Source organism: Henckelia pumila, chromosome 4 (assembly GCF_033568475.1).
Source record: "Henckelia pumila isolate YLH828 chromosome 4, ASM3356847v2, whole genome shotgun sequence".
In the NCBI taxonomy this organism is placed as follows: Eukaryota; Viridiplantae; Streptophyta; class Magnoliopsida; order Lamiales; family Gesneriaceae; genus Henckelia; species Henckelia pumila.
In genome coordinates this window covers 136,155,546-136,176,674 of record NC_133123.1, presented here as the reverse complement: position 1 = coordinate 136,176,674, position 21,129 = coordinate 136,155,546, and the positions used below count along the sequence as shown (strand labels likewise).

Genomic DNA, 21,129 nt, shown 5'->3' with positions numbered 1-21,129 from the left:
ATGGAACATAGAGATGTTCGAAGCATGCAAATGGATATTCATATGATGAATGATCGAACTACCCTATTCGGACTTTCCAAGTGGTTATCACTTATCGAGTGGATATAGTCAGCGGTTTTGGTTGTACACCATTAGTCCTTATTACTTGCCTCCTATGAGCTTCTCTCCATTTCTTAAGCAAGGTTCTTTCTATCTTTGGGTCGTATGTAAATTCTTCTTCTTCCGAAGATTCACCTGAAAGCATTAACAAACCAGAGTAGCACTACGAGGAATAATAAAATAAAATAAAATAAACTAAGAACACAATAAATTAGCACCGATCCCCGGCAACGGCGCCAAAATTTGGTTACGCTTAATCGTGTCACGCCCAAATTATCCGACTCAATCAGATAAATAAAAACATGCAGTAGTGTGAGTAGGGATCGTTCCCACGACGAAAGGTAAATTTAAAAGTGTTCTTTAAAATAAAAGGGGGTTTTGAAGTTTGGACTAACTACTAAGAAATTTAAGCAATTAAATATTCAAATTATCACTATCATGCAAGATTGAAAATTAAACTGAAGATATCAATAAGAGACGAGACTTGATATCGGTTGACTACACCCTTGATATTCATTCATTCAATCATCGATTCCCTAAGAATAATTAATCCTATTAAATATTCGCCATTGAAAATCAAATTCCTATTTTACCTTAATTTTAGCTAATTAGAAAACAACATTCTAAATTAACCCTTACCCCATAAATTAACCCAATACCAGCGATCAGATTTAAATCTACGGTAGCATTCAAACTAGTAAAACTGACGAACCTAGACAACACAAACACCAGCGGTTGTATTTAGCCTAGTCAATAATTGACCCTACAATTTAATAAATTCAACAGCAGAAAATATCAAACATAGTTGCTTCGCAAATTAGTTAATTCAAACAATTACGGATTTGAATTTTAATTTAGCTATAGTTTGCAAAACAAAATCCTAAGATGGCCAATCCTAAAATCTCGTATACAAACATGAAATAAACCAGATCAAATATTGATACTTAACAAGAATTAAACACTACGAATCGAATCTCATGAATAAAATATATCAAGGTTTCGTCTCCCTCAACCAAGTATAAAAGTTTAGCCAAAAATACTCATGAATTCTCTACAAAAATTCATGAGAGAAAATAAAATTAAGAAAAGATAGATGAAAACCTAGCCGTCCAGAGAGAGTTCTTCGCGTTCTAAGCGTGTAGAATAATCTGATAATCTCTCCAAAACGGAATTAAAAGTCTAATAAAAGTCTAGAGCCTTAATTAAAAGAGTTTTCAAAATTACAAATTTCTTCCCGCAACAGACCCGCGCGCTCGATTCGGGAAATTGCTAGGATCGAGCGGGCGATACTGGGTAAATTTCTGCCTTGAAAATTCCTTGGGCGCGCTCGATCCGGGAAGAATGTGCGATCGAGCGGGCGAGTTGAGGCAGCCTACTGTCTTGAAAATCTCATTACCGCGCTCGATCTGGGAAAATGCCAGGATCGAGCGCATGCTTCTGTGATGAAAAATCTGCTCTGCTTTCTTTGGACTCATGGACGCACTTCGATTTCTTTAATCAAAACATGGTAATTCCTACACAATAAATCAAAACTAAGTTAAGAAGCTCCATGCATTACATAAAATAAAACTAGAATAAAACATGAACAATGACACAAAATGCATGCAAAACACTTAACAAAATGACACTAAAAATGCAAACAAAATAATACTATCAGATATATTCCTGCAACATCAACCCTGCAAGTGTTCGGGTTGATTTTAATCCTTGTATTCAATTTCTCTCACCTCTGTTGATAAACCTGTATTGGAGAAATTGTAGTGACCCCCTTACCTGGATCACGTACTAAACAGAACTTAGGCATGCAATTATCTTAATTAAACGGATATCAGAATAAAACTGCGGAAACCATAAACAATATAGCCACAATAAACTTCGAGTGGTTTTTAATTTAATATCCTCAAGAATAGATATCATATAATCATATTCTAGATCATCTCATTTTTCATCAATACTGATTCTCAGTTTCGAGAGCATAAAATTCTTTGCTCAACAGGGAGATACAATTAATCATGACAAAGACATAACAATTCAGAATGTCATAAATAAAATCTCCTGTAATCTAATCCTGCTCAACAATTCATAAACCTCAACTTCTTATCATAATCCCAATCCTCCGGAGCAAGCAGTCTTTTGTCACAAATCAAATCTAATTTGCTAGCTATCTCAACCATATCGGCTTCACAATTATTATCTCAAATAATCACGTAAGCACAAATCTCGAAATATCAAAATAATCAACTCACTTTCGATCATCCTCTAATCATCATACTCATGTAATCGCATGAGCTTACAAATTCTCATCTCGAATCAGTTCTGATACTTTTTCATATAATGCATGCTTAAGAAAAAAAATCAATTCACATAATCATGTAAACATATAATTCTGAATCAGTAAAGCATGCTCGCATGTAATTCAGGTATTCAATGCGTTTATGCATTGATTATCGGCAATTGAACAAGGTAACAGTCAAGAATAAATATCCACTGCCTAGAATAGATGATTTGTTTGACCAGCTACATGGTTCAGCTATCTATTCTAAGATTGATTTGTGATCTGGATATCATCAGCTGAGAGTAAGAGATGAAGATATTCCAAAAACTGCTTTCAGAACAAGGTATGGACATTATGAATTTATCGTCATGCCTTTTGGTTTAACCAATGCTCCTGCAGTTTTTATGGGATTGATGAATCAGGTATTTCAGAAATATTTAGATGACTTTGTCATTATCTTCATTGATGATATCTTGATATATTCCAAGAATGTACATGAGCATGCTGAACATCTCAGAATCATTTTACAGACGTTGAGAAATGAGAAATTATATGCCAAGTTATCGAAATGTGAATTTTGGTTGCAGAAAGCTGTGTTTCTTGGGCATATTATTTCAGGTGATGGGATTTCAGTGGATCCAAGCAAGGTCGAGGCTGTATTGAATTGGCCTAGACCTACATCAGTGCCAGAAACACGGAGTTTTATGGGCTTGGCAGGTTATTATAGACTTTTTATCAGAGATTTCTCCAGCATTGCGAAGCCTATTACACAATTGACTCAGAAAAATAAGCCGTATGTCTGGACTGAAGCTTGTGAAATGAGTTTCTTGGAGTTAAAGAAGAGGCTTACAAGTGCACCTGTCTTGACGATTCCATCAGGTACGGGTGATTTTGTAGTATATTGTGATGCTTCTCACAAAGGTCTGGGTTGTGTGCTTATGCAGCGAGGACATGTTATCGCTTATGCATCGAGACAGTTAAAGCCACATGAGACTCGGTATTCTATCCATGATTTGGAGCTTGCCGCTATTGTCTTTGCATTGAAGATATGGAGACATTATCTTTATGGTGAGAAGTTTGACATCTTTTCTGATCATAAAAGTTTGAAATATCTGTTTTCGCAATCAGAATTGAATATGAGACAGCATAGATGGCTTGATTTACTGAAAGACTTCGATTGCGAGATTAAATATTATCCAGGAAAATCTAATGCAGCTGCAGATGCCTTAAGTAGAAAGGTATGTTCTTTATCCTTGTCTACGATAGGTGTATCTCAATTGGTGGAAGATTGTTGTATTTCTGGATTAATATTTGAAACAGTTATGCGACCTATTCGTGTTTGTGCTATAAGAGCTGAGCCAGAACTGTTAATGAGAATCAAAGAAGCACAGAAAGAAGATCAGAATATTCAGAATTCTATTGTTATTGTCAGATCTGGACATCAATCTGAATATCAGGTCAGTGCTGATAACGTGTTATATGTGAATAACAGACTTGTTGTTCCAGATGTTCAGACTTGAAACAGCAGATATTGAAAGAGGCTCACAGCAGTCGATTCAGTATTCATCCTGGTGGCAGGAAAATGTATAATGATTTGAAGACACATTATTGGTGGAAACAGATAAAAGCAAATGTCACATATTTTGTGTCTAAATGTTTGAATTTCCAACAGGTAAAAGCATAAAGAAAGAAACCAGGTGGTTTATTGCAGAGTCTATCAGTTCCAGAATGGAAATGGGATCACATTTCCATGGATTTCGTTACACAGTTACCACGTTCATCCAGAGGGTGCGATGCCATTTGGGTGATTATCGATCGTTTGACAAAATCAGCATGTTTTATTCCGTACAGAATGACGTACAGGCATGATCAGATGGCAGAAATCTATGTCAGAGAAGTGGTAAGATTACATGGTGTGCCTGAATCTATTGTTTCAGATCGAGACCCTAGATTTACATCACACTTTTGGCATAGTTTGCAACAAGCTCTTGGTACTCACTTGCACCTGAGTACAGCTTATCATCCTCAAACAGACGGACAGTCAGAGCGGACTATCCAGAAACTTGAGAATATGTTGAGAGCTGTAGTACTAGACTTTGGTACTAATTGGCAAGATTCATTACCACTTGCAGAATTTTCTTATAATAACAGCTATCAGACGAGCATTGAAATGGCTCCTTTTGAAGCACTGTACGGAAAGAAATGCAGATCACCATTGTATTGGGATGATATCTCAGAAGTTCCTGATGTTGGGCCTGATATGATCCGAGAAATGACTGAAAAAGTGAAACTTATACAGAAAAAAATGAAAACAGCTCAAGACAGACAAGCAAAATATGCAAATATCAGACGACGACCTCTATCTTTTGATCAGGGAGACAGAGTTTTCTTGAAGATTTCTCCGTTTAGAGGTACAGTCAGATTTGGCAAGAGAGAAAAGTTATCTCCACGTTTTATTGGTCCGTATGAGATTATCGAGAAGATAGGCGATCTTGCTTATCGACTCGCTCTTCCTCCATCTTTGTCTGGTCTTCATGACGTATTTCATGTCTCTATGCTGCGGAAGTATCAGCCTGATCCTTCCCATATTCTTCAGCCTGATGAAGCTGAACTTGACGAGACTCTCAGTTATTTTGAGCAGCCTATTCAGATTCTTGATCGCAAAGATAAACAGCTCAGAAATAAGACAATTCAGCTAGTCAAAGTTCAGTGGAGTCAGCCTGATCCTTCCCATATTCTTCAGCCTGATGAAGCTGAACTTGACGAGACTCTCAGTTATTTTGAGCAGCCTATTCAGATTCTTGATCGCAAAGATAAACAGCTCAGAAATAAGATAATTCAGCTAGTCAAAGTTCAGTGGAGTCGACATAGCACTGAAGAAGCGACTTGGGAGACTGAGTCAGATATGAGACAGAGATTTCCAGAGCTATTTCTTTGATGTGAGTTATTATTCTGCTTTATGTTATTTCATTCTCTTATGTGTATACAGATTGTCTATACATCTTGCTTATGATTTCGAGGATGAACTCATGTCTTAGTGGGGGAGAAATGTAAGGCCCGGGATTATTTAATTTTAATCCGAGAATATTTAATTTGGGAATATTTAGAGTTTAGAATTAAATTCTAATATTCTTAAATGAATAAGGATTGAAATTGAATTAAATCGTTTTTCCGGGGACTGAATTGCAAATAGCCAAAAGTTCAGGGACTAAACTGCAAAATAGCTAATGTATATCTATTTGACTCTTCTTCCACCAGATTACACGACCAAAACATGGCAGAGGGATCAGATTTCTTTCTTCACGCCATTTTCAATATTTTAAAACTTCGATTTTGTGCGTTCCGGTCATCAGAAATTCCAGATAAATATATATCTGCGATCACCGCTCCGAGACCTTCGTTTTGGTACAAGTTTCATTCATCTTTATCAGACTTTATTTTTATGTTGAAGATGGAAGTTTATGATTTTAATATATAGTGATATATGAGCTGTACCGATTACGTATTCGCAGACGGTTTGGAAAAAGACTATCGTTCGGATTTTATATGATTTTATGAAGAAAAATTCGAACCATACCCTATCTGATTATGATGTTTTTGATGATATTGATATGAGATTATAAGTGATCTTGATTGTTGGATCGTTTTGGATATTGTTTGGATTGCCGGTTTGTAGCCGTTACGCCGTCGATTCGCAAAATGTCAAGACTTTGATATGATTGATTAAAAGGAGTATTGATGCTTTGTTTGATTATGTGATTACATGTTCAAGATGTTTTACAGTCTTAATGCATACAGCTTATGTTGCATTCATCTTGAACTCCAGCCTGTAAAGCATATAGGGCAGATTAGCCTAGAGTGCGAAATGACGTTTGGAGAATTATAGTTGAGTGGCATGGATTGCAGCCTTAGCTTTCAGAGCCAGAAGACTCTCTATAATTGTACCAAAGTCAGAGGATTAAAATACTTGATGTCGCCTCGATTGGGAGTGTCGGCGGTTTGATAGTTATTTTATTCCTCGGGATCCCAAAGAACCAAGCTTTATTGATATCAGCTTTGATAGCCTATTCTTCAAACATGCATTGCATTTATTTTATAGCATTAGATGAGATGCTATTGTTATTGCATGTTTTGTTATTTATACTGGGATTTTATTCTCGCCGGAGGTATCCGGCTATTGCTTTGTTTTGTATGTGTGCATGGCAATAGGTGGGGCAGGAGCTAGTCAGAAGAGACAGTGATGGCTCGAGATAGAGTTGTAGCATGTGAGGACACGGGTGTTAGCAGCATTACATGTACTTTGAGTTGATGAACCATGTTAGAATAGATACAAGAATGCTGTATAAGTAGTTGAATATGTCTTAGCTTGTGTATGGAAGCTTATTAGATGTTATGAGATAGCATGTATCTTACTTGGTAGATTGTACAAGAGATTATGGTTATTGTTTCTACCTTTGACAGCACTTTGTTAGCAGCAGAATTTTCTGAGTTTGGAGCCCGCTCGATCGGCTGAAGTTCACCGATCGAGCGAGGCCCTTATTTTTCAAGGCAGAGAAATCAAGTTTTGTGCCTGCTCGATCGGTAGAAATTCACCGATCAAGCGAGGCCAAGTATGTCCTGGACCCGAGAGCTTCAAGTTTGAGCTCGCTCGATCGGGCAACTTTTGCCGATCGAGCGAGACAGTGTAATTTTTTTAAAAAAAAAAAAAATTAGCTCTTGGTTCTTTAATTCTTTTATGTACTTGATTAATTGTTAATGATAATAAATTGCTCTAAGATAAGATTAGCAACCCGGGTCCCCACAGATTGGGCACGGGGACCCAAAGAACTAGCAGGCCTCGACTGAGAGAAAGACCTGTTCCGCCGAATGCTGTCCTCTGCCTGGTGACAATGGCTCACCAAACCCTCGTAGGACATGTCATCGCCGACCGCCACACGCTCGTGGATCTCAGGGTTAAGGCCCTGAAGTAACAGATTATACTTCATCCCAGAGCTGTCAGCAATCTCGGGGCAATAGGATAGCAGATCAAAGAACTTCTGCTGATACTCGTCAATAGACATGGCTCCCTGTCGCAGACTCAGTAGCTCGCCCGCCTTCGACTGACGGAGTGCAGGAGGAAAATACAGCTTCTAAAAAGCTATGCGGAACTCGGACCAGGTGGCCACTCCTCTCGCCATAACAAAGGGTGCAGAAGTAAACCTCCACCACCTACGAGCTCGCCCATCCAGAATATAGCCAAGGGTCTCCATCTTCTGCTCCTCGGTGCAGTGGAAAGTCTGAAAAGTCGTCTCCATACGGTCTAACCAGTTCTCCGCATCCTCCGGAAACTCACCTCAAACCAAGGGATTCAGTGCCATCTGTAAGAATCGGCGAACGCTAAAACGTTCCTCATCATGACGACGATGATGACGGTCCCAACGACACTCACGATCGTCATCTCCCCAGCGTCCACCTCCACTACCATGGCTACTCTGGTCATCGTAGTTCGCCATCTACAAAATTACCTCACGGTTACCTTATGCAGAATCTAAATCCCAAGAATATTATGCATGCTCTGATACCATAAATGTAGTGACCCTTACCCGGATTACCTACTAAACAGAACTTAGGCATGCAATTAACTTAATTAAATAGAAATCAAAATTCAACTGCGGAAACCATAACATTTATACAACCCCAAGAAAAGGAATCTGTAAATATCCAAAATAATATACAACCAAATCGAATAGCTGTATAAATCCCAAAACAACAGAATAAAACCGAAACAAAGCTCCAGCTGATCAACCACTGCCTAGCCCTCTTGGATCCACCCGCCTCGTCCAATCGCAAACCTGCCCCATGGAATAGGGTGTCCAGAAACACAGAGTACGAGATGTGAGCATAAAACGCTCAGCACAAGAGTATGAGTATACATGCATGCAAAGTGAACTCCCTATAAACTCGAGGTCAAGGATCAGAGAACAAAGACAGACCGGGCCCTGGTGTATAGCACGATGTGCCGTCGCTTCAGGAGGTGGCTCCCATACCAAAATACCAATGAATATGCCGGACCCAAATCGATGGAAGTCCAACCACTAACAGGATAGGGTAAAACCCTACTATAGACATCTCGAACGAGATAGCTCAATATGCAAATGAATGCAGCATAAATCAATGACATATAAATCATGCAGTCACATAATACATGCATACTCAGTCAGGATATCTCAAACAGTACTTTCGTACCTCAAATACTAGGCAAGTGCTATCAGCCCTAGGTCCACGCCTATAATTCGCGCTACACTGCCAAATGATACTACTATCATTATAGTGTTCTAAAAGCCTTAACTAAGCTAAAGCATACTCCTAAATATTTTTAGGAAGCAAAAGCTATACTTTCATCCGTCGTTAGCCATTTGCTGTCGATTGCCCCAAAACTAGGCCACAGCTTCGCTACAACGCCTGGACTGCTATGCCACTTCCGGATTCCCAACGGGACGCCTAACATTCCCTAGATCTGAGTTAGAAGGCTAAGGAATCGAGAAAGAAGAGAGGAATTGGTGCACTCAAATGTGAGCTCGACACCCCCTATTTATAGACGGAGTTCGGGCCGTCCGAACTGGACTTTGGAGCGTCCGAACACGTTCTGATCGTCCGAACTGGACTTCGGATCGTCCGAACCCAATATTACGTCATTGCTTATGTCAGCATAATGACGTCATCCATGACAACTGTCGGCGGCACGATCGGAGTGTCCGAACCACTCTTCGGACCGTCCGAACTCGGACTTCGGACCGTCTGAACTCACCAACGGAGCCTCCGAACCTGACAACCCTCTACCCAGTATCGAGCATTCTGAATCCATTTCCGAACTCTGCTAATCCATCTGGGACTCCCTTAATCATGTTTTATTACATCTAAACATGATCGTATTATTAATTACTTGAAAATCGTTAATTATGGATACGGGTTACTACATATAGGCGGAGCCAATTTGTGGTGGATGAGCAGTTTGTGGCGGTACACGATCCGGTGCGTCCTATTCCACCTCCACGCCGCCCTACTGCAGTTATTGTTCAAGAGATGGCCACTTTCACTCAGCACCAGAACACGTTCAATGCGGCCATAGCTGCAAATTTTCAGGTGTTAGACTACATATCTCGTGGCATCTCCGAGAGACTAGGGATTGATCCCACCACGCGCCCACCAGCTGTTCCTTTCCCGCCACCTTTTGAGTTTCCATGGGTCGACCCAGTGCCACCTCCAGAGCATGATGAGGACGGGGCGGACGCCAATCCATAGATCTGGGGAGTTTTCTTTTTACTTTTTGCATTGCATCGTTTTGTTTTTTTTGTTTTTATTGCTACTTGTTTTGTTGTGTGCTTTTGTATAGTTTAGTTCTCAATCATTGAGGACAATGTTTCGTTTAAGTGTGTGTGTGGGGGGGGGGGGGGTGTGCATTCATGCATTGCATTGTTGTTTTTGTTGCGTTCTTGCATTTTGTTCATTTTAGGATTTTAGCATTCTGTTGCATTTTGTATTGAGTTGAGAAAGAAACGGGTAGCCTGGCCAATGATGAAGCTTTGTTTGTGAATTTCATGCCTATCTGACAAGTTTTTGCACTGATGGAACTCAGTAGACGAGTGAACTCCTACATACTCTGTGAATTATACTCAAATCTGAATTTTGAAACATACAAACATGGATAGGATTGAGGCATTGTTTGGATTATTTGGGCCTAAATTTTCTTGAATATTTTGTCCTTAGATGCCCTTTGAGCTTTCACATATATATGAGCACATGAGGTGCATATTTCTGAATTTTGTGCAAAATCATCGTTTACTGTTGATGATTTCTCTTTTCTGCACTGATTAATATTTGTATGAGTTGATTGTGAATTGAGACATGTCTAGAACTTTTTCAAACACCCCTCGAGGTGAAATACGGGTAAACTGTGACTTAGGAGTGATGTAGGCAATTTTTCTGAATTCGTTTGAGCTTTTCAAGCCATCCATTTTATTAATTATCCCTAGTACCTTGTTTGAGCCTGATTGAAAAACGAATGACATGCATGCAAACGTGTGGTAAACCCCCATTCGGCATTATTTCAAGGTTTTACAACTACTATCCATAGCCTAAACACTGTTTCCTACCTTTAAGGGAGTGAGTTGAATGTTAAAATTATTTTATGCTCCTGCGTTGAATGGTTAATATGGAATGGTGTGATGATAGCTTGAAAGAAAAGAAAAAAATAGTAGTGAAAAGGGGATGGAAAAAAAATGATGAAAAAAGTGGTGAAAAAGAAGGAAAATTTAATGGTGAAAAGCATTAGAAAAGAAAAAATGGAGATCAATGAAGTGAAAAGCGGTGTGAAAACTGAATGAAAAGGAGTGAACTCTAAAGATGGACATAATTTACTCCCTCTTTGAATTCTTTTCCTTTATTGTAGCTATAAGCCAAGCCTACATTATAAGCCAATTAAGACTTATTGACCGAGTCACAGTCGCTCAATATACTAGTGGAGAGGGGTTGCGAGAATTTTGCCTATGGACTGTCGATTGACACTATTGATGAGTATGAATTTTTTTATCAAAACACGCACACACTAGATTTCTTTGTGTTTAACCGATTGTGAGTGTGTTGATTTGATTTCTATTCATTGTAATCTTGTGAAACCATGAAAAGTTCTCATGATCTATGAATGTGTGAATTGGATTTGGAGGCGAGTGTTTTGAACTTGAGTTGCGGGGGTTATAAGTTTGTGAGATGAAATCAGTCTGGTTTTAAAATTTTCAAAACAATGTGAGTTGGATGGATGGATGTGAAAATTTTGAAAGATGAACTGAGGCCAGTGCTCCGTAGTATTTCTTGATTCTTGTTTGCATATTTTATTTTGTATAACTTGCTCGAGGGGGAGCAAGGTTCAAGTGTGGGGGAGTTTGATAGTATTATTTTGTTTGCATTTTTAGTGTCATTTTGTTAAGTGTTTTGCATGCATTTTGTGTCATTGTTCATGTTTTATTCTAGTTTTATTTTATGTCATGCATGGAGCTTCTTAACTTAGTTTTGATTTATTGTGTAGGAATTACCATGTTTTGATTAAAGAAATCGAAGTGCGTCCATGCGTCCAAAGAATGCAGCAGAGCAGATTTTTCATCACAGAAGCATGCGCTCGATCCTGGCATTTTCCCAGATCGAGCGCGATCATGAGATTTTCAAGACAGTAGGCTGCCTCAACTCGCCCGCTCGATCGCACATTCTTCCCGGATCGAGCGCGCCCAAGTAATTTTCAAGGCAGAAAGTTGCCCAGTATCGCCCGCTCGATCCTAGCAATTTCCCGGATCGAGCGCGCGGGTCTGTTGCGGGAAGAAATTTGTAATTTTGGAAACTCTTTTAATTAAGGCTCTAGACTTTTATTAGAATTTTAATTCTGTTTTGGAGAGATTATCAGATTATTCTACACGCTTAGAACGCGAAGAACTCTCTCTGAACGGCTAGGTTTTCATCTATCTTTTCTTAATTTTATTTTCTCTCATGAATTTTTGTAGAGAATTCATGAGTATTGTTGGCTAAACTTTTATACTTGGTTGAGGGAGACGAAATCTTGATATATTTTATTCATGAGATTCGATTCGTAGTGTTTAATTCTTGTTAAGTATCAATATTTGATCTGGTTTATTTCATGTTTGTATGCGAGATTTTAGGATTGGCCATCTTAGGATTTTGTTTTGTAAACTATAGCTAAATTAGAATTCAAATCCGTAATTGTTTGAATTAACTAATTTGCGAAGCAACTACGTTTGATATTTTCTACTGTTGAATTTATTAAATTGTAGGGTCAATTATTGACTAGGTTAAATATAACCGCTGGTGTTTGTGTTGTCTAGGTTCGTCAGTTTTATTAGTTTGAATGTTACCGTGGATTTAAATCTGATCGCTGGTATTGGGTTAATTTATGGGGTAAGGATTAATTTAGAATGTTGTTTTCTAATTAGCTAAAATTAAGGTAAAACAGGAATTTGATTTTCAATGGCGAATATTTAATAGGATTAATTATTCTTAGGGAATCGATGATTGAATGAATGAATATCAAGGGTGTAGTCAACCGATGTCAAGTCTCGTCTTTTATTGATTTCTTCAGTTTAATTTTCAATCTTGCATGATAGTGACAATTTGAATATTTAATTGCTTAAATTTCTTAGTAGTTAGTCCAAACTTCAAAACCCCCTTTTATTTTAAAGAACACTTTTAAATTTCCTTTTCCTCGTGGGAACGATCCCTACTCACACTACTGCATGTTTTTATTTATTTGATTGAGTCGGGTAATTTGGGCATGACACGATTAAGCGTAACCAATATCCAAGGGTTTGGCTAAAAAATAATGTCAATCCTAAAGATGTAAAACTCTGGTATAAATTTGGGGTTTTGGCCTCAGTTTATACAACGTCACCAAGCTTTCCGAAGATATCACAATTACCAAAATGGATCCAGGAAGCAGTCCAAGAAACATGGGCAAATAATGATCATTTGTCCAGAGAAGATGTGCTTGAGTTATACTTTTTCAGTGTAGCTCCAGAACCAACAATGAAAGGATCACACGAACCCTTTCATTTCATCAAGCTGAGGAGACCATACATAAATAGTCATAAATTTATCAAGGATCCTAAAACTGAAAAAATACCCTTGGTGTCCACTTTCGGGAAAAATGAGATCTCAACCAGAAGGGCATGGGGTATTTGGGTTTGTCTTACTGAGATGGACAAAGTCAAGTTTTCATTCAAATTTTATCATAATTCTGTGAATGGATCGTTTCTGTTAAACACAATGACAGGAAAAACTACAGCATTTACGGAAGAACTCTTCGAAAAGAAGAGAAATCTTTTGTGAAATAACAAGCTGCCGGGGAGTAAAGAAACTTGCCGAAAATTTTGTAACATTGCTCATATTGGACGATGGTCAGAGAATATCTGTCCAGAATGCCCAAATCAGAAGGAGCCAGAATTTGAAAAAACCCTTAAACCCCGAACGAATCGAAAGGATTTTTCTGAGACAAGCAAAGGTGGACAAGGACCACCGAAAATGCGTTTTCACAGGGACCTGCTTCAAAAGCAAAAGATGCCCCGACAACAATAAAAAATGCATGTGAGGAGAATAAAGCCAAAAGAAAGTGGCAGACATATGATTCCTCCACTAGTAAAAGATGTAATCAATAATAGCATAAAAAATACAAGACAATTGTTTCCTCTACTAGTAAAAGATGTCATCAATAATGACATAAAGAAATACAAAACAGCTGTGAGATTCCCTGAAGTTTCTCGGTGAAACGAGTGAAACTACAGCTATAAATACAGGCATTTGAGGAAGCTGAAGATATCGATCATTCCCTTCAGTTTTCTTATAAATAAATTGTTGTAATATTTCTCTTTCTATTGTACTAAGTTTTATTTTATGTATTTCAAGAACAAGGCTACTATGAGTAGTTAAACAAGTTGTCTTCTCCTCTTCAAAGGAGTTGATTTATGTAATAATATTATGTCTGAATAAATTTTTTAAATCTCTCGTTTTTTCATGCTCATATTTTATAATTAAACTAATATATCATACGCCTTAAGATAGAAAACGAATTTAGGTTGTGCTGGGTATCGTTGAAGGAGCTTGTGCAGAAACCATCTGTTGCGACTGCGTGGTTGGAGTGTGAGGAGCACTTCGTAAAACTCGGCAGATATAACCCGACGACATTATAATCAAAGAAGTATTTAAATTCAATTCATATTAACTGACTTTGTAATAGCATATACCGACCCCTAAAAACATGTCTCATTAATTACCGTTTCAAAAAGAAGTCATTATTATGATCAACATTAAACTTAACTATGCCTCTAATTAGCTATCCAAATTGGTGGAGTAGGTGAACTCTTAACCAGAGGTCAGGATTTCGATCCTCCTACCAACATCTTCTTGAACTAGTTCATCACACAGAGCTTGCCTAGTGTTCTTTATCTTACTAACGTAGTTTGCAGACTATTGCGTTAGTTCGGGGTTTACCCAGTGTGCACCGAAGACAGCAGCTGTGGGCTCCCAAGTCACAAAAAAAACATTAAACTTAACTATTTCTCTAAAATATCGATATTAAATAAAAACTAAGTCGTAAAAATATTAATTAGTGCTTAAAATATGACTTTTTAACATTAAATATTGATAATTAATTAATAACTAGCGTTCTTTGATGATACACAGACATAATTTTTTTTTGATTACCTAAAATTTTAATTTTAATATTACTTTCAGAATTGATATAATAAATTAAATATTCAAATATTTTTTAAAACAAATTAAAATATTATTTTCAGCATGAGATAATAAATTAAATATTCAAAAAAATTATGTTTATATAAAAGAATAGTTAATAATTAAAATAAATAAAATATAATTATTATATATCAACTACAAATTATAAATTACCTTAATATTTTATAGACGAGAATATAATTATAATTTTTATTTAAATCTCATTAAATTAACTGAAAATTAATTAATATATATTGTAAATAACAAGATACATAGAATGGAGGTTTCAAAAAAAAAAAAAAAAAAAGATACATAGAATGGAAGATATTTTGAAATAAAAAAAAATTAAATTACTTTAATTTCATAAACGTACATATCAGAACGAAACTTAACACGTAGCGAGAGTAAAGAATATATTTATACAAGTTAGCCTTTACATGGTTCTTCCCCGTTTCCACTCTCTTCTCTCAATCCATTTTCCATCTGCTCGTGCGACTCATCAGCCACTATGGATATTGTGGAGGCTACGAATGAGTTTAACGATTGGGAGGTGCTTCAATCCGAGGAGATTCCGGTTACTCCGATTGATTCCGTTAACTCCTTCGATGAAATAGATTCTGGAAGGTTGATTCGGGCAAATCATTTCTCGTTGGATGCTTTGGATCGATATGGCGAGGAATTGGACGATAATAAGTCAGCTGGGTCGGATAACCCGAGTTGGATTGATCCCGGGATGGACGAGAATCCCACGAGGTACCTCGACAGGGAAACGGCTGGGTTTTGGTCCGATTCCGGCAGCGAACGGTCTGAAGATCGCAAGATTAAGGATTCGGAAGGTAGAAATGTGATGGGTTTTTCCGAAGATGAGAATAAGCATGTGGGTTTTGATGGAGTTGAGGAAATGGTTGAGCAAAAAGTGGGAAAGGTGGAGAATTTGGGGAACTTATGTTCGGATTCGACCGGATTTGAAGCCTCTTCTGAGAAAGTTAACGACTTTGTTGAGAATTCTGATTCGGGTCTGCAAGAAATTGTGATTTTGCACGATGATACAGAGGAAGAAAAGCATGAGAATGAGGTGATTGGAAAAGGGCATGAATTTTCTGATGGTAACGAAATCAAGAGCAGTGGTGAGATTGAAAAGAGTTGTGTGGTGTGGTGGAAGATGCCTATGGAGCTTCTGAAATACTGCGTGTTCAAGATGAGTCCTGTGTGGACCATCTCCGCTGCGGCTGCCGTGTTGGGTTTTCTGATTCTGCGGCACAGGTTGTATAAGATGAAGAAGAAGACTAGGGGAATGGAGATTAAAGTTACTGTTGATGCTAAGGTCAGTGATCTTTTGTGGATTTTATGATTTATCTTCATATTTTTTTATTTTTCTTTTTGTAGGAATTATGTTTCGCTGTGTTGTTTATATTCTATGGCTTCTTTAAAATTTTGACCTTTTGTGGGAACTTGAGAAGAGAAACGCCTGTGTTATGTAAAGTAGTGTTTCATTCTATTCTTGATTTTCTGAGATTCTGCCATAATTACCCTGTGTGGGCTATCTCTGTGTTTTCTGTTTCTGCGGCAAATGACCTTGCGTTTCTGTGTATCCTTCTTATCCATGAATATAATTTAGCTTGCGGTTTTCATCTGTCTAATGATTTTGTAATTAAGTAGAGCTTGGAATATTGTTCTTGTGCTACAAAAGGACTAATAAGTGATTGGATAATTTAATCCTTGTTTATTTTAGGGTGCAGGGGCTTTGCGATTTCTGTTATCATGTTAGAATGGGTCAGTTGCATTAGAGTTTAGACTGTTCTTTGTTGGTACATGTTCTTGAATTACTGGTTTGATGAACTTCTGACCAATTTTACAATTGAATCCAGTTAAATGGGGTCAAGTAAACTAGATAAATTTGTATTGGGACGCACTGAGGTCGGTTCCTATGATATAGAGGTTTTCTGCGTTACGGACCAAGGTCGAGCCTTTTTAAGCAAGATTTTGTTAGGCTGCAAATCTCTTTAGCCCTACAAAACACATTCACATAGCAATCATTCAGTCTAAGTTTGACCTTCTGGAGATGCAATATGCCTTTAGCCCTTTACGACCACTCTTCACAAGCTGGAAGAGGTGCAGAGGTGGCATGAAAGGCTAGGGCCTATAATAGGGAAGATCATTTACTACTTCTCACCATTTCAATTATTCTCGTTAAAAAATTTGGATGCTACCTTCTGATGATGTTGAATAATTTGTGGCTTGGGCATCAATCATCATTGCCTTTTCCTTCGGGGTAGTGTAGGCTCACTGCATGTTCTAGGCGTCCATTTGTGTGTTCACAACTTCAAACAATCACACTCACTGTTTTCTGTCATTTTCAACTATGCATCCTACTCATAGGCCAGTCGACATTTTGTGCAAAGATTGCATTAGCAAAATCCTTGGCATTTTGGCCAAGAGGTTGGTGTAAGAGGTGTAAGGCTAGGGTTGGTATGTATTTGGTATACACAAGCCGGTTGTCATGGTAAAGCTCTTGTGTTTGATGCCAGGTAGAGTAACCTAAACGAAGCACAAGCAGTAAGGATGTGACCTCTCACAATACTAGTTGAATGTGTGTTTCCCACACCCGATGGTGATAGGATGGTGAAGTGCCAAAATTTTTCGATCAGCCAAATATGACATTTATTATGTTTTGTGCTTGTGGTTGAGGTCACTTTCTTGTCTGGAAGAAATTATATCACTGTAGAGTTGCTCACTGATGTATTATTCTATATAGCTCAGGTAGTTGCTACATTAATGACTTTTACATAATGCATGCCATGTGTATGGTTGAGATGTACAACGAAACAAAATCCATCTGTATGGCGTATGCTTAGGCGTGTCGTTGAGGATGAAGAACGTGTTGCCTTTTTTTTTTAAATTTTTTTATCAAATTTGTTTATTGCTTCTATTTTTGCAGAAGGCATCTCAGGCGATGAGCCGTGCTGAACGTTTGAACGAAGCATTCTGGGTAGTGAAGCGTGTCCCAATGATCCGGCCTTCTTTGCCTGCCGATGGGGTGACAACCTGGCCTGCAATGGCTCATTTCAGATAAGCCCGCATTTTACCTGGTCCTATGCATTGTTTACATTGTTACCATAAACAGAGAAGAAGGAAACATGTGGTTGTTCTGGTTGTGTATAATCTGTGAGTGTATCAAACTGTTAGATTAGAGGTTTGCTTTATTTTAGTTAATGCACATCAGAAGGCGAATATATGTATCTAAAACGAACTCCTGACCAATGTGGAGTATGTTTATCGTCAAGATTACTTGTGATAATTTCTTCGAAAACTCTGATTTCTACTTATAGCTATTGTGCTAGCTATTGCAATGACAATATTGAATATATCATTGGGGAAACCAAATTAGTTTCATCACCGGTAAATAAGATTTCGTGTGCATGACACGTTACATACATTAAATAAAGATATCATAAAACTTGCTAAATAAGACCTCAATCGCCTTTGGGTCGATTTTATTGTAACAACAAACGATATAATTTCTTGAAACTATCATGGAGCTGAATTGTTCTTCATGTGTCTTGCATTATGTTCTTTTGCCATGGTGTCGATGATGGAGATGCCCGCGGGCGATCTTATCGGCTCCATTCACACGATCAACGGAGTGAGGTCCGTTGAGCAAGTGAGACAAGGCATTCATGGCATGAGATTGCCTTGAAATGACCCCGGCCGTTGAAGGGCTCTCTGATAAAACAATTTGGTATCCATCATTGTAGGAATCCATGCCTTGTGCCATTATCTGCCACACCAAGCTTCCGCTCATAGTACCTCCAGTCAACCTCGCAAATCTGTATGTGTCTCTGTACACATTGCCCATGAACAAGTCTCTTTCATTCAAACTGAATCCCGGGTCTTTGCTGGATTTTCCGAATTCAGCCATTACTAGTGGTTTCTTCAAGATTCTCCTTGAATCATCAAAATGATTCCACATCCATTTATCCATAAATCCCATTTGTTCGTTTTCACTTTTACCAGATAACCTGTAATGCAATCTTAAAAGATCAAGTATTTATCATTTCTAGATTACTCCAAAGATTGTAAAAATGGGTAATATTCCAACTGACCAAACGTCTGGGTATGCATGTATCGTAGCGAAATCGACCTGCGGGACAAGATTGTTACTAATAAAATCTGTTCCCACTTGGTACCCAGGGTTAATTTCCTTCCTTTCGGGCATCGTGTCTCCGTAGAACCCTTCCATGCCTATCTCTACCAAGTGCTTTCTGTCCAAGGATTTCACAAAACTTGCCATTTCTTGAACCCAAAACTGCATTTGTAGAATCATTTAAGATTATAAAATGTAATAAATTGATTGATTAATGTTGATCGATGCTGTTATTATTACTAGCTAATTATTGAACATACGAACATTAACAGTCTTTCCAGAATAGTCAGCCTGGCAACGGGGTTCATTCATGAGTTCCCACGCCATGATTATGGGATCATCTCTGTAAGCAATTCTGGTTATCGTGTTCAATCTTGTCACAACTCTCTGCAGACAAATATGGATAGCAATCAATTAATTAATTAGTTGATAATATTTTCAACTGAGAGATTTATACGTGTATAATAGGGACACACCCTGATATGGTTCTTGTAGTAATCTCTGAGAAGTGGATGCGTGTAAAAATCATCATCACTGTTAATCTGTTGGCCCGAACCACCCGCATTCCGACCCCATGCAGCGTACTGCTTCTTCCCCCCGAAATCATCGTAGTTATTCACGAAGCTCAAGATCAAACGAATCCCATACTTTCTTGCTTCGGAGACCACAAAATCAAGACCCTGAATACATACGTGTAAGAATCTATTAGCTTGTGATATATAAATCTCTAGTTCGACTGTGTATTCATGGTATTACCTGAAAAACACGTTCGTCATAGGTTCCAGGGGATATCTGCAGAGGGCGATCGCCGCCGTCGCTGAAAGCCCAAGTCCTGCAAACAGTGAGACCGGCGGCCGAGGCTTCTCTCAACACCTCAGAAACTTTGTATCTCTCGCTCGGGTCGGCCGCCACGTGCATCATCCAATACGAGTTGAACCCGTTGAACAGAAAGGGCGAGCCATTCAGGATAAAATGAGGGCCTCTTGTTCTGACGAACCCCAAGTTCTTGTTGTCAACATTGTCACACAGGACCATGTTGCCGCAGCTACCAATAAGAATGGCCAAAAGAAGCAAACGATCGTAAAAATTAACGAAGGCCCTTCTTGCAATGAAACAAGAAGCAGCCATTTTAGCGTAACACTCGATGGAGTATGTATTTGTTTGAAGAGGTTAGTTGATTTGAGTAGTTGTGATTAGTAGTTGGTTGCATGCATGAGTATTTATACTGATATGGAGGATACTAAATATAGAAATATAAACTAGAAAAATGTTATTTGTTGCGGGAAAAGATGAAAGTTTCGGTGGAGTATAAAAATATAACGGTGGATGACCAATTTAACGTACTCCTTTTTTTTTCAATTCCCCCTTTAAGCAAAGAAGATAAAAAGTGTATATATTTATATATACAAGCAAACACATACGTATACCATGTCACGTATATGCAATGCTATTTCTTGTAAATTTTGAAAGTGTGCATAGTTAGTTGGGGCGGAACTTCAGATATGATCTAGATTTTAAGTCTGTCACGTATATGCAAATACTATTTCTTCTAATTAACTAAAAATCCAAATATTTACCAATTTAAGTTACTTATTATTGTTTCAAAAATTTGATCGATCGACCTAGATACCAACTATATATTTTCAGCAAAGTCATAATGGTCCTTCGGTATATTTGTCTCGTGGGATTTTCCATCCTATGTGTTACCAAAATTTAATTTTAACCAGTCATGTTGTATCTTCGATTTTTTTGCAATTTTAGTCGTTTTTCATCTGGAGTTCTGATGTAGGACTGCACACTTGGATAATATGACGTTGATACCATATCAACATTGTGTTGAAAAATTGACCAGAATAACAAATAACGCGGGCTAAATATGAACGTTGATAAAATAGAAGATCAAAATTGCAAATTGAGAAATATATATGATCAAAAAATCACAAATTTTCCATGTCTCTATTTTGTTGGAATAATTCAATCAAATCAATTATATAAGCGATTGGGTTTTAATTAATTTCATGCAAATTTCAATATAAGGCATAACCGATATATGCGTGTATGTTGTATGCATATTCATAATACATGTCTATACAGAAACACATGTACACGTACATGTACAAATAAAATGTATTCATATAAATATATCGATGAATAAATATGTCATATGACGGAGGAAAAGGAAATTCGAAGATGGAGTTGGCTTGAAATCGAAGTTGAGTTTAAGAAATCATGGAAGAGTTGCTAAATTTAGAACACAAGGACTTTCAAGTCACGTGCTTATCCATGTGGGTTGTTTTAAAATCATATTCATGTAGTGTATATATTGTAACTATATATATATATA

At 37.7% G+C, this 21,129-nt stretch overlaps 2 protein-coding genes across 3 annotated transcripts; one reads left to right on the top strand and one right to left on the bottom strand.

The window, feature by feature from the left end:
• The first annotated feature begins 15,053 nt into the window (after nt 1-15,053).
• On the top strand, nt 15,054-17,967 carry LOC140862938 (uncharacterized). Of its 2 annotated transcripts, none has more exons than XM_073265968.1 (2): nt 15,054-15,965; nt 17,583-17,967. In XM_073265968.1, the coding sequence occupies exons 1-2, from the start codon at nt 15,150-15,152 to the stop codon at nt 17,712-17,714; spliced, it is 948 nt and encodes a 315-aa protein (XP_073122069.1). In that variant the 5' UTR covers nt 15,054-15,149; the 3' UTR covers nt 17,715-17,967. The 2 variants fall into 2 exon arrangements, with proteins under 2 accessions (XP_073122069.1, XP_073122068.1); XM_073265967.1 differs by having other exon boundaries at nt 15,056-15,965; nt 17,580-17,967.
• A 135-nt stretch (nt 17,968-18,102) lies between these two features.
• LOC140862937 (mannan endo-1,4-beta-mannosidase 5-like) lies at nt 18,103-20,119 on the bottom strand. Its single transcript, XM_073265966.1, has 5 exons — nt 19,542-20,119; nt 19,262-19,465; nt 19,050-19,172; nt 18,745-18,947; nt 18,103-18,660 (listed from the first exon to the last, which is right to left on the bottom strand). The coding sequence occupies exons 1-5, from the start codon at nt 19,911-19,913 to the stop codon at nt 18,207-18,209; spliced, it is 1,356 nt and encodes a 451-aa protein (XP_073122067.1). The 5' UTR covers nt 19,914-20,119; the 3' UTR covers nt 18,103-18,206.
• Between the last annotated feature and the right edge of the window lie 1,010 nt (nt 20,120-21,129).

What these genes read in the sequence shown, in the direction of transcription:
- LOC140862937 (XM_073265966.1), bottom strand. Translation starts at nt 19,913, where the DNA reads ATGGCTGCTTCTTGTTTCATTGCAAGAAGGGCCTTCGTTAATTTTTAC. An exon ending in ATGACGAACGTGTTTTTCAG is followed by an intron (nt 19,466 to 19,541) that starts GTAATACCATGA and finishes GTATGTATTCAG; the next exon opens with GGTCTTGATTTTGTGGTCTC. An exon ending in CATGCATACCCAGACGTTTG is followed by an intron (nt 18,661 to 18,744) that starts GTCAGTTGGAAT and finishes ATTGCATTACAG; the next exon opens with GTTATCTGGTAAAAGTGAAA.
- LOC140862938 (XM_073265967.1), top strand. Translation starts at nt 15,150, where the DNA reads ATGGATATTGTGGAGGCTACGAATGAGTTTAACGATTGGGAGGTGCTT. An exon ending in AAGTTACTGTTGATGCTAAG is followed by an intron (nt 15,966 to 17,579) that starts GTCAGTGATCTT and finishes CTATTTTTGCAG; the next exon opens with AAGGCATCTCAGGCGATGAG.